Here is a 14302-nt window from a genome sequence, read left to right on the forward strand (position 1 = left end):
TGATTTTCTTTTTAATGTCTAAATCTGATTAAATTGTGAATTGAAAGTTTTTTGCTTAAAACTTAACTTAGCCATGATTCTGAAATGTAAAGATTTAATGCAGAAATTAATCTCAAAATTGAAATTTTGAAGAAAATATGTGTAATATGTTTGGATTTAAAAATATAAATACCAATTAAGAAAAACACTTGATTTGATTTCTTTTTAGTTATTTTGTTGTAATTGTTTAATATTATTTTGGAAATTTTTAAAATAATATTGGATATGTCAAATTTATGGTTTTAAAATATATCAATACATTAAACTTTTTGCAATAAACAGCTTTAATAGCAGACTAATGTTTTAAATGAATTTAACTGACAATCATTAGGTGAATCAAACCATACAATTAAAAACAATGTATCAATACAGTAGAGCATCGTTTATCCGAAGGAATTCCAGTCGACAAATTTAAATTTTCACCAGTGCTGTGGCGCTGTAATCTTTGGCTATGTCTTTGGCTACTCAAATATTTTACGTTTTTGATACTAAATTAACTTCTGAAGTATAATTTTTTATTGTTTTTATATTTTTCAATATATTTATTTTGTTTGTACAAAATAAAAAAATAATTTTTAACAATACAATAGTCTTCGTTAGGCTTAACATCAACGAAAATTCAACGCAAAGCGACACGCAACGGAGAAAAATTTCAACACGGGATAAATTAATATATTTTTTCGTACATAATCGGTTATCCGAACAACCCCAGTCCTCAATTGATTCGGATAAACGACGCTCTACTGTATATGGAATGTGTTAAAGAAGAACACACATTTATGAATTCAAAAATAAGAACAGACCATCTCTAAGATTATATAGAATAATACAGAATTTTAAATTAAATTCATATAAAAATATAACACACAAAATTTTTTAATAAGAACAAAGCTAAACCTAATCAACATTAATCAGCATAGACTCTCCATATGTTCTGTTTTTCCTTTCACACTTCAAATACTGACCTCCACAGATTAGAAATATTCTCAGCATCATGAAAATTGATTTCTCCTGCCTAATGAACTTGTATATTTCCTGCATCTCCAAAGTTTTGTCCTTTATGTCGTGTACAAGATATATTATTTTAGCCTGCTACCATTCTACTTCTGGATATGATACAAAAGCTGCCAAATGAATGGCAGCTAATAATAATAATAAATTTTTTAAATTTATTGTTTGTTTAATATTTTCAATGTAATATTTAGTTTATGTTAAGAATTAAACAAAAAAAAAAATTTTTGTTTTATAGATTATGGGAACCTGGTTGGAAAGACAGATATTATTCACAAAAATTTCAAGTTTCTCCTGAAAATATAAAATTCCGTCAGGATGTGGTAAAGTTTTTCATTATTATAATTAAATCGTCTGTAATTTATTTAGATTGACTAATTAAAATTTTAAATAATTTATCTGTTTCACTTAAAATTTGCATTTCTGAATGCTGCTACAAACTTGACCAAAGTGTTATTTTTCAGTATTAGTTACAATAGTTGTTGGAATTTTTTAAATTCAAATATATGTATAGATGTTGAAGTTAATTTTGGTTCATTATGCCAAAGAACTGAGATGTAATTATGTATAAAAATTAATATAAAAATTAGTTTTAAGATTATTCAAGAAAGTCACCTTTCAAAGTGACGCAGTACACTTATAGGTCAAAAGGTCTAGCTTTAACTTCCATGAAAGGGGGGAAAAGGGAAATAATGATAAAAATAAAAATTACCGAAGCTCCAAAATTCACACGAGGGCTCGAATTCTCACATATATACACTTTATGTCAAATATTTAGTAACAGTTAAAAATTTTATAAGTCTATATTGTTGTTAGTATGAAATGCAACCATTATAGTTAAACAAACATTTACTTTAATATGATTTGTTACTTTTAAATTTCTAAGATAAAATTACAAATAGATTTCAAAATGCTTGATGTAGTTAATAATCTGACATAAAGTATAGTTGTTTTATTTGGTAATGAAATTTTTGATGTAATATAAATAAGAGATACATTTATCATTTAAAAAAAAAAGAAGAAATACATTATTGTTGAGAACAAATGCCTTATATAGTAGATTCTTGTTTTAATGGATCATGGCACAATGGATTTCTCAGAATAACAGATTTTTTTCTACCCCAAATCTATTGTAAACTTTCCATTTTTTCAATGTTTAGTTAATATTTGGGTGCTTCTGGAAATTTGTAGAGTTTGATGATGCACTTGTTACATTTGGGATGTGCACAGTTGAAGAATTGTACAAAGAAAATTATGAGCTCATATGATTGAGGAAAGGAGTCATCTAGTGAACACTGTTGCTGGCCTGAGTGTAGTGCCAAAATTTAGTGAGGCCATTGAGTATTTCCAAGTCATAAAAATCATTCTGACAAGTTTCAGCATAAACAGGCTGTACTGTACATGACATTGCTAATATCAAGTGGTGTTGTATTCAATAGACAGAAAAATGGCATCAAAAGAAACCAAGATGGATGAGTTTTTTTTTTAACAAATCATGAAGTCAAGCAAAGTGAATGCTAATGAGCATATGTAATTTGCCTCTTTTTATGCTTACAGTATGTACAGTTTTTGTCAGCTTTGTTGTACAGATGTATGGCATAATATACAAGATAGCTTCAAAAATTTCTTGGAATTGGTTTATTACTTAAAAGTATATGTACAATTGATAAATCAAGCAATATGTCCTTTAAAGTATTGTTTTTTGGCAACCACTCACTCTTGCCAATGCTAGTATAGCTGCTGAAAACATTCTTATAAGTCGTCTCGTGACAGTGCCTGCAACACAGATGTCGCACTCTGTATAACCTCATCTGCATTCTTGAAGTGACATCCCTTGATGGCATCTTTCAACCAGAGGAAGGGTTAGAAATCACATAAGGTCTGCCATTAGCATTAGTGGCATTGTGTGTTGGCAAACACAGTGCATGTTCAATTGATCATGCAGGATGGAATGACAACTTCCAACTGAAATTCCTGCTGTCTTGATGATCTGTTCAATTGACTACTACTGTCTGACCTCACAATCTCGCATACAACTAACACTTTCTCCTTAGACATTGATGTTGATGTTTGACTACTTAGCAAATCATCAGTGATATTTTGTCGTTCCTTGCAAAAGCATTTATGCCAGTCATAAACTCAAGAATGCTTTCTGGCAGATTCAACATAGCATCCTGAAGCATCTAAAGTCTCAGAGGATTTTTTCCTCAATAATACAAAAATAATACTAATAATACTAAACAAATACTAAAATAATACAAACTGTATTATTGAGGAAAAAATTTGTACGTATTTGTACGTTGTTCTTCCACAGACATTTTTGCCAGACTCTGTTTCACAACATATCAAAGGCAACGAAAAAGAAAACATGTAATGCATGTCTTAGCTAAACATGTCAGGATCAGAAAAATGTGTTCAACTAACCCAGCTTAATTCCAGGAACTTTTTGAAGCTATCTTGTACAATCATATACAGCATAATATACACATATGTTACAAACATACATATGTTTCTACAGGATAAAGAATAGAGATCTCAAGAGACTGCATAATTTCAAATAGTGGTATTTCTTATATACAGGTGTTAAAAAACAGAAATTTTTTCAAATAATAGATATTTCCCTTGGTGTGTAGGAAATCTGTTGTTTGTGATTTAATGGATTTACAGAACAATGGATAATTTTTGATGGCCCAAGCAATTTGTTACAACAAAATTCTTCTGTAGTTAAAAATTGTCTACATATCACCAAGCAGATAATTATATAATGATTATTATAAGACTTATTTCATATAAAATATTATCTAACAAACTTTTATTATGTTATATTATTTTAAATAATAATAATAATAATAATAAATTTTTTTAGGCTCAAGAATATGTTAAAGGACTTTGTTGGGTGTTAAAATATTATTATCAGGTAAAAACTATTTCAAATATATAGTAATAAAAGTTTTTATCATGCACACTCAGCAGTTCAAGAATATTTTATGAAAACAGTATTATGTTAAAATTGAAACAGATGATACCTTTTATTTGTTATGCTGTATTTTTTAATGACATCAAAATTTCTAGAAATTTTTATTAAGAGCAGAGAAACTTTTTCACTTATGATATTGTATTTTGAATATCTAATACTGTTGTATCAATTCAAGTTTAAAAAAGCACATTAATATTCTTCTAATGTTTGCATATACAAATGAGCATTTTAAACCAGTTTTAAACAGCTATTTTTAGATTATTTTACTACACAAATAGAAAAAATTTTATTACATTTATTTAAATGTAAAGTATAAGCAACATTTGGTTTTAAACTCTGCATATAAAATGACTATTTATCTAATCGTGCATCCTCAATTTATGTAACTAGCATATAAGTGAAAGTAAAATTTATTATAATAAAATATGATATAAATCTTTGTAAAAGGAGACTTCTTTGTATCATATATAATTTGATAATAATTGACAAGAAACTATAGCTTAAGAACATAATACTGGAAATGGCCTGGTCTAAACATTCACTTTAACATTAGTTATGATGATTGATACAAGAATTTATATTTTAGAAAAATTTAGAATTAAAAGTGCATTTTTCAGTAATATTTATACATAAACATTTATAAATTTTGCATTATTATTATTTCTATATTCGCTAAAAATGTAATTAAGAATTCATGGATTGTCTTAAATTTTCTTAAGTTATACATTTTGTATGTTTCTTTTTATATTTATTGTCAGTAATCTAAAAGGTAAATTAAATTAAAATTAGATTATTGAAGTTGTGTAAATAATTTAAATTGAAAGTAAAACTGTTTTGAATTTTGTTTTATCATTTTAGGGCTGCCCATCATGGACATGGTTTTTCCCATATCATTATGCTCCATTTGCTTCTGATTTCATAAATATTGGTGATGAAAGTATTATTTTCCCGAAGAATACTAAACCTGTAAGTTAATTATATATTTAATTTGTAAAACATTAATACTGTGTAATATTGCTTATATACTGTGTGCTTATACACATTTAATTAGTTATTCAATAATATTGTAGAAATAATATGCTATATCATACTCTGAAAATGTGCAATCTCTTTTTTCTGTAAAATGTATATAATGCTATCTTATATAATACTAGTAGACCCCACCACACGTTATTATGGCTCAAAATGTATCTATTATAAATTTATAACACTTCCCCCGTGGGGGGAATTTTTCAAAAAATTTCTTTTTAGTGTGCATTCTCTTGACGTACCCTATTAAAACACAATCAAAAATGCAAAAACCCACATCTAAAATAGTATAATAGAAGCCAAGTTCTTCATGGTAAGCCTTAATCCTGTCTCTCTCCCCCTACGGGGGAATATCGAAAAATTTCTTGTTAGTGTACATTCTGTTGACGTACCCTATTAAAATGCAATCAAAAACACAAAAACCCCCATCTAAAATAGTATAAATAGAAGCAGAGTTCTTTACCGTAAGCCTTAATCCTAACCATCTCCCTTCAGTGGGGTTGAATTTCAACATGTATATTATATAAAAACACGTGCACCTTTGAATGCAGCGTTGTGTCAAAATTTCAAAGGAATCGGTAGGAACAAACGAACATTACATTTTTATTTATATAAATAGATAGAAGATGATCTGCTTTAGTTCATTTTCACAGAAAAGCAAACTTAGGTCGTCGTACTCGTAGCGCCATCTGTTGGACATAAAAGCCTTAACCATAGATGATATCATTTAATTTATATGAATGTTTAACGGAGTAATATACAGCCTATATCCACCCTGAAGTTCTATTCTAAATATTGGTGAAAGAATTTTTGAAATCGGATGAGTAGTTTCGTAGATTACCTGCTACATCCAAACTTACTTACATACTTACTTATAAACATTACCTCTTTATAATATTAGTATAGATAATATATTCTATACCTATTTTCAAATCAAATCAAATCATTTATTAGCATATTTAGGAATTAATCCTGTTACAAAGGGAACTCTAAATAAAGTCACAATAAATATAAAGAAATTCATAAATTAAAATTTGACTCTCTGAAAATAAATACAGTAAAGCATCGTTTATCCGAATCAATTGGGGACTGGGGTTGTTCAAATAACTGATTATATACAAAAAATATATTAACCAATCCCATGTTGAAATTTTTCTCCTTTGCGTGTCGCTTTGCATTGAATTTTTGTCTATGTTAAGCCTAATGTAAACTTTTTAAAATAATAATTGTGGCTATTGTTTAAAAATTTTTATTAAAAATTATTTCTTTATTTTTTACAAACAAAATAAATATATTGAAAAATATAAAAACAAAAAAATTATACTTTAGAAGTTAATCTAGTATCAAAAATGTTCAATTCAGCATGACACACAGTCCTCAGAAAAACACCATACAAAAGGGCCAGTGCTGCCAGCTAAAACACACACATCAACAAAAAAAAATATTGAAGTAGCCCAAGATATTGCCAAAGATTGCAGCGCCACAGCGCTAGTGAAAATTTAAATTTGCCGACTGGAATTCTTTCGGATAAATGATGCTCTACTGTATAAACTTTCCCTATTATATAAAGGGTAATTAACAACTGCCAAACAGACCATATCATTGGTTTCTTTGCTAATTTTCTTGGAGGGTAGAATATTTGGTGAAGAAATTATATAATCTTACTATGATAATAGGATTCATTTAAAATAAATCTCTGTAAAATTCTTCCTTCAATTTACAGTATGACAATTTAGAAATTCCAAGTTTGTATTCTAAGCAAATTTGGGTCTAAAATTTTTGATGTATGACTTTTGAAATAGGGATGTAGATAAAAGTGAAATTTCTTCTTTACATCCAAGTACAATTTAATAATAATTAAAATAACATTTAACATACATTAAATTATATAAAAGTAAATTTAATAAAAAATAAATGAAATAGAACCTGTTTACTGCAAAAATTTTTTATAGATGTGTGTTTTAAATTGTAAATGTTGTTATTTGAAATAAATTTTTGATTTTTTTATATAAAGATAATATTTCTTGAGCTTTCATTGCTTCATTAAATGAAATTTTTGATGTGAGTTCTGATTTATCTTTATCCATTTGATTAACAGAAAGTTTTATTTCTTTATTTAAATTTTTTGAATCTTAATTTGTATCTTTTACAATTAGTTTGTCAGTAATAGCATAATTCTGTTGAAAACTCATACCTGAGCTTTTTCAGTTAATAATGATATATGCTTCTAATTTTTTTCCATATCTGCAATATAGTAGCATAATGATGTTATAATGAAAATAGCTAAAATTGTATATAGTCACACTAACACAACAATTTCAATCTTAGAAACAAAACCAAATCTGATACGTATAGTGTTAACTGCTTCATCAAGTGACTTCATATAACATTGTATGGTATAGGTGGAGCTAGCAAATTACTGTGATTTTAGACATTACAATAGTATGATTTTAGTATTAATGGTTTCTACAGGACTCAAATTGGGATCAATTATTATGAGAGGGTCTGACTTTACAAAGGATGGTTGACCTTAAGCAGGTCTGACTGTGCTAGTTAAACAAACTGATATCAATATATTAAATAGAAAATCTAGTTATTGATAGCAATAATAACTAAACCTTTTGCATTTATCAAATTAATATAAGTTTCATTTATATATTTGTATTAATTAGACAGATAATTCTCTTAAAAACTACTATTTTAAGTAAATTATTTTCTGTTCATAAATTGTGTAATTTATAAAACCTTACATTTATTTTAATGCATTGATTTTTTTAATTCTATTTATTTTAATTTTGTGTTTTATATGTGGTTTTTTTTTCTTCAAATTTTAGTTCAGACCTTTGGAACAACTAATGGCTGTATTTCCAGCTGCAAGTAGACAACATATTCCAGAACCCTGGGCAGAACTTATGATTGATCCTGTATTTATAAATTACTTTATATACAAGTTTTGCAATTTTATTTCTTAATAATTTGATTATGAATTTTTCGGAATATAGGAAAGTCCTATCATTGATTTTTATCCAGAAGACTTTAGTGTTGACTTAAATGGGAAAAAATTTGCATGGCAAGGTAAACAAACTTTTATTTTTTTAAGTTTTATTATAGAGTTGTGGGTTTGAGTCTCACTGTGGGCTGATTTTTATTTTCAAAATATTCTAGATTTAAATAAAGTTAAATTTATTTCTAATTATTAAATTTATCATTAGATGGCAGTCTAACTGCCTATCTTCAGCCAAATTGCTTTACATTGAATCATTAAATTAGCCTTGTTATAGCCTGATTAATAATCTGACAGTTTATTTGGCATTAATCAAATATTTAATTTTTCATTTATAAGTTTTTTATTGTCAATAAAAATAGTAACTTATTTTTTACAAGAATTTAAAATTTAGCTATTTTAATAGTTTGAAATGGTTAATGCTAAAGTGGATCTGTTAATGTTTAAAATAGGTCAGTTTTCAGATTTATGTATGACTTATTAATATAAATAAGGACATGCCAAGAGTGTAATAAAATAATTGGTTTTTATTTTGGCAATTTAATATTTGATTGAAAAACTCACACAGACATTTCAAATCTAATATCTTCATTCTGGCTATCATCTAGGCTGGACTACAATTCCCTATTCTTTATTCCACATGCTGTCTTCATTACTTAGATGATGATTTTTTTTTTCCTCAGTTTGAAAATTTTAAATTTACATTACTATCCTTTTTACAGTTTTATTAAAATAATTGTTGTTGAAGCATCTATTATATATTGAACATTAAATATATTTAAATGTTTCTTTAACAGTTCCCAATTATAGTTGCGTTATTTTATGATTGCCATTCATTTCATAATTTGTGTTTTAATAAAAAAAATTTTCACAGTTTATTACAATATTACTATTGCCAGTTATTAAAACTATTGTTTTTGTCTATATTTTATTATTTTTTTCTTTTAATATTATCAAGAAGTCAGTTGTGATTGTTACAATATGTTGTCATTATTTCATAAGTTCTTTTTCATTTAAAATAATCTTTTTGAAGTCTTGTAATATTATTATATAAGAGTAGTAATCCTGATATTATAAGAGTATGAAGTATGATTTTTTGAAATTTGTTGAATTTGATAGAAATTAAAAACTATTTTAGTAAGTATTTTTTGCTTTAAATTTTTATATGAAAAATTCAATAAAGTCGACCCCCTATAACGAGTCACTTAGATTTTACAAATATGTGTGCCAGTCTGTGAACGGCTCACGTATTTGTAAAATCAAAGTGACTTGTACAACATGGAATTCATAAAAAACAGAATAATCAACAGTGTTATAGGGGGGTCGACTGTACATACTTTCTTCAAAAAGCAAATAATAGTTGAGAAAATATAATAATTGTTAATAAACATGCCAATTTATTAAAATTATAGAAGTCAATAAAAAGTGTGAAAAATGAATTTTGTATTTACCGGAAATCATTTTTTGAATGAATTTTTTTTTTTATAGAAGATTTAATTGATAGCAAGCCTACAAAGTAATTAAGGGTGTACTGGGAATAGGAATTTATATGCAACAGATGTATATTTCTTTCCTGATAGTTATGAGATCAAGATATACACTTAAAGCAGGAAATAATGATTCCATAATTATATGATTACATCAAAAATGGGTTCAAATATGGAAGTCCATATTTTATTACAAGAAACATTTTCCAAACTTTTGATTGATCATTAACTGCTCAAGACAATTCTGGATGATTTGAAAACATTTCTAGTAATAAAAAGTATGGACTTCTATGAGTAATTTTTTTTTTTAATGAAATTCTTTGAGATAAATTTTGTTTGTTATTAATCATAATTTTAATTGAAATTAGACAGATTTTATATTGGAAAGGTAGTGATGGTAATATCTTTAAAATAGTTTACTTACGAATAATAATTGACTCCCATTTTTTATCAGTAATTTTATGTAAATCTGAAGACTTAAAGGTAGCAATTAGTGATGAAAACAAACAAAGAATGCTAGGAAAATCCAGCGGCAACATTGCCAGTATTTTAAATTTAGTTACAGATTAAAATAATTCCAAGCTAATTTGTGAAAATTTAAGATTTGTTTGAAACTTGTTTATATTTCAAACAAGTTTTCAATTTTTCAACTTTAATGCAATGTTTTTTGTGTAAAGACATGATATGAAGAATATAAATGAATAGGATTAATTTTAATAATTCTATTGAGTGATTAACAAAAAGTTTATTTTGAAGCGATACAAAACTGTAAAATAATAAAATTTATTTTGAAGAGAATGAATCTCTAATAGTTTATTATATCTGGACTATAGACAGTTAATAAATATATATCTTGTTTGTGCCATTGCTCTTTGATATATTTGTCCACTTTTTCTGTTATTTTGATTGATTTATTGATGCTATGACATAAATGTTCACAAAAACATTTGAATGCAAGCAAAAGTGGAGTTATGGGATCTGATATATTCAGACCAGACCACCAAGAAAAGTTTTCGAGGATCTACAGTAATTAGATCTGAAGATGTCCCCTGAAAAGCAGACAGATACTTTAGTCTCATCAGCCATGAAGAGTTGTCATATTTCTATGCTCTTATGAGGATATCAGATTGGCTAAAGTGGCCAGAGCATAAAGTGGCCAGAGCATTAAAAAGTGAAGAATGCTGCTATGCAAAAAAAAAATAGTGAAATACACATTCCTCTATGCCTTATTATGTGTCAGCTTTTTTTATTTAATATTAGTTATTTTTTCTCTGTTTCTAGCAACTCTGTTTAGGGTTATCAAGAGCTTATATGGGACCAGGGATAGGCCAGGTCTTTTTGCCTCAAACAAGTCTCTTTAGCCTTTTTGTTTTTTGAGCAAATGAAATTTTTTAGAATGTTTCTTTATCAATAAAAAACAGGCTTAAACATTTTATTTTCATTAGTAAAAAAATGTTACTTTATAGGGATAGTAATCACTTTGGGCCCTAAATTTCCTCCCGGCCTAGGGAAAAATTTCCAGCTCCTCAATGTCTTAACAACCCCGGCTGTAGTGTTACCACCTGTCCGATTTTCGCCCGGACAGTCTGCGGAATTGACTCACTGTCCAGGTGAACTATTAATTTNTTATCCTTTCAGTCCTTCACCTGAGTTACTTAATAATTAATACTGGCAATAACAGGAAAAAATGTATCAACTAATTTATGAATATATTAAATTATTCAATTCATTTTAATTCCGATCTGTGAAAAAAAATAGTATTTATTTTTTGTCAGCATTGACAGAGAGAGTTGCATCAGAATGCAAAGAATTACATACAAACCAATATAATTCTACTATATTTTTTCCGTAATATAGAATTGATATTATGAAAAAAATAATAATCTAAAAAATAAATGCTGAATAATAACACCCAGATTTATATGTTAATTTTAAAATATGTAGTAAAAAAGTATGATATAAGTTTCAGAAAAAGAATTTATTATTATCATCATCATCATCATCACCATCTGTTGTAGGACCTAGAAGTTTGACAATGGAGTTTGGAACGTCAGTGGAATTATGCTCAACATTCCAAACTCCATTGTCAAACTTCTAGGCTTACAGGATGGTGGCGGTGAACATCCAATGTTCACGTTTTTGCACTGAAATGGCAACCACAACCTCGCTAATATTACACCTAAATCCTTCAAAATAGTTAATTTTGTTTCTTATTTTGAAGAAGGTTTTTATGAAAAAACATTGATTGCTACTTTTTCCTTCAAATAAATCTTCACATTTCCATTATCTTGAATTTAGATATGAAAAAGTTTATAATCCTAATCCAGAACAAAGAATTCAGGAAGAGGAAGCTATCCAGACACAGTAGGCCACTCATATTCTTATGCTGCTTTGTCAATTACATCATTTTCAAATCATCATATACTTTTAGTTTTTATCAATAAATTATTATTTAATTTTGAGCTTTTATTGATATCTAAATTGATAGATAAATAAGTGTATTCAATATACATATTTTTCCACTTGTAGTAAAAGTTCTGTGTTGGAATTCTCTTGTATTTAATTGAAACTTACATGAAAAGGAATCTTTCAGCATTATAATTGTATCAGCAGAAATTTATTAAATATAAAAACTCTGAATAAATTATTGCACAAGATTTGTTATAAAAAATTCAAATATGAAGAAATACTTTAACTCAAACTTTGATTGGTAATTTAACTTTCTAAATCTGTCTGACTGTTAGTAACTGTTGTAATTATAGCTTTATGTCACAAAGCAATATGCTTGCTAACTTATATATACAGACGTGCAGACAACTTTTCATATAGCTGCAATAAGATACTGTGCTGGAAGGTAGTTTCTCCAGATGTGAAGTACTTTATTTCATTTATAAAACTATTACTTTCTTTCCTATGTGTGCTACAGATTCTAATCTTACAATTCTTTTAGCATTGTAAGATTACTTGTAAGTTTATATAACTTTTAGTTTTTACCCATTTGAGTAAGAATTTTCCTATTGGTAAGATTTTGTTTTTGTTGCTCTAAGAGAGCAACAAAACTTTATATACAGATCTCACACTTTAACAGTAATTACTAATCAGTTGCTCTACTGCTGCTGATATTCCATAAAAATGAGAAGTATGGAAAAATATGTTACATAAAATTAGCATAAATCATTTCAGAAATTGATGGGAAAAACAATTATCAAAGTTAGACTTTTCTATATATCAGCAAGAAAAACATAACATATAAATCCAGGACATACTCATTAATATCAAAAGTTTTGTGTTTATTAATATTTTCACATAAATAAACAATTTATTTCAGAAGTATTCAACAGTAGTAGAACATGAGGAAAGGAACTAAACTTGTGAATATTTTTGAGACAATTATTTGCCAGACCTTAATTTTATATACTTAACTCAAAAAAAAAAAAAAACTTTAAGTTAACAAAGAATTTATTTTCAGTTTGTGTTTTTATTGATTTTTACAAAAGTTATTGTCAGAAAAATTCAGAAAGTGACTTTTGGCTCATCCTGTAAATATAAGTGTAATACAAAAACATAGCACAATAGCATTAATTAATAAAATTAATTTTTAAAATATTTAACTAAAAATTATTTATTATATAAATTTTTGTAGAAAGAAGAAATACTCAAGGTGATGATGTTATATATGCCAGTAAAGATCACTTAGGTTATGATTATATGAAAGGTTTTTATGAGTGTGAAAATTATGAAACAGTAAGTCACGTTGTTTTACTGTCATTTAAATTTTTTGTTATAAATAATGACTAATTCAAACATGCATTTATTTAAAAATACTAATTTATTTTAATTTGTTCTGTATTAATAAATTTAAATAATAAGTTTTATAGATATGTTTTCTTAAAATTGTTAAATTTAAAAAGTTTCTACATATGTATATGTGTCTCTTTGAACAATAAGTAACAATAATAGCTTGCTATTAATTGGCATTAGAAGGAGTGTATAGAATGTTACGTTTTAGCTACCTTTGATACACCAGCTGTCTAAAGTATTTATTGGATTGGAAAAATAATGTTTCAGGACTGGATGGGAAAGTGTCAAAAGAAAAATATAACTATTAAAGTGTAAATATTTGTTTTTCTAGTTATTGTATTATCTCAGCCATTGAAATTGTAAAGCAATGGCCAATTTACTGTATTTTAATTCAGTACACATATATATTTTTCCAGTAATATCTTGAAAAGTCCTGTGATAGCTGCTAAACTAAAATTTAGATTAGGATAGTTACTGTATTATTACAGATGCAGATTATTATTTTTGTTTGATGTAAATTTTAAAATTGTGAAGTACAGGAAACCCAGTTATTGCAGTTTCAATTAATGCAGTTTTTGAGTTGTTATGATTAGTGATTTGATTCTAAAATTCCAGTTTTGCTTTAAAATTTGAGTTATTGCAGTTTTTTTGCACCAAATGAATGTTTTCATTTAGTTTTTTTTTAGCTCAAAATATGAAATTTTGTTTAATCATTTTTTAACAGTTTCACAGTGTGATACATTTTGACATTAAGTCCAATTTGTTTTTTACTTAAGGCCTGCAGAACTCAAAAATCATTTTTTGCAGGCATTCCAATACAGCAAAAGGTTTCAACAATGCATATTTGTGATACATTGAGATTTATCATGAGTTCTTGAGTAGTTACTCGATTTTTTGTGATTTCTTCCTGTACATTTCTTCATTAACAGTTTTTTGAAACATACTGGGTGAGCA

General features: G+C 26.9%; 1 protein-coding gene across 1 annotated transcript in view; it reads left to right on the forward strand.

Moving 5' to 3' along the window:
- LOC111631922 (5'-3' exoribonuclease 2-like) overlaps nt 1-14302 on the forward strand; it is a gene marked incomplete at its 5' end in the record, with an annotated part of 48005 nt that overhangs the window by 30670 nt on the left and 3033 nt on the right. The window contains 6 exons of the mRNA XM_023376261.1: nt 1289-1373; nt 3917-3967; nt 4886-4993; nt 7891-7980; nt 8059-8131; nt 13191-13291. Of these exons, the coding sequence (XP_023232029.1) occupies nt 1289-1373; nt 3917-3967; nt 4886-4993; nt 7891-7980; nt 8059-8131; nt 13191-13291 (508 nt within the window). The remainder of the gene's footprint in view (nt 1-1288; nt 1374-3916; nt 3968-4885; nt 4994-7890; nt 7981-8058; nt 8132-13190; nt 13292-14302) is intronic.

This window comes from Centruroides sculpturatus, unplaced genomic scaffold (genome assembly GCF_000671375.1).
Source record: "Centruroides sculpturatus isolate CEXI.00-Female unplaced genomic scaffold, Cexi_2.0 scaffold807, whole genome shotgun sequence".
NCBI classification, from domain to species: Eukaryota; Metazoa; Arthropoda; class Arachnida; order Scorpiones; family Buthidae; genus Centruroides; species Centruroides sculpturatus.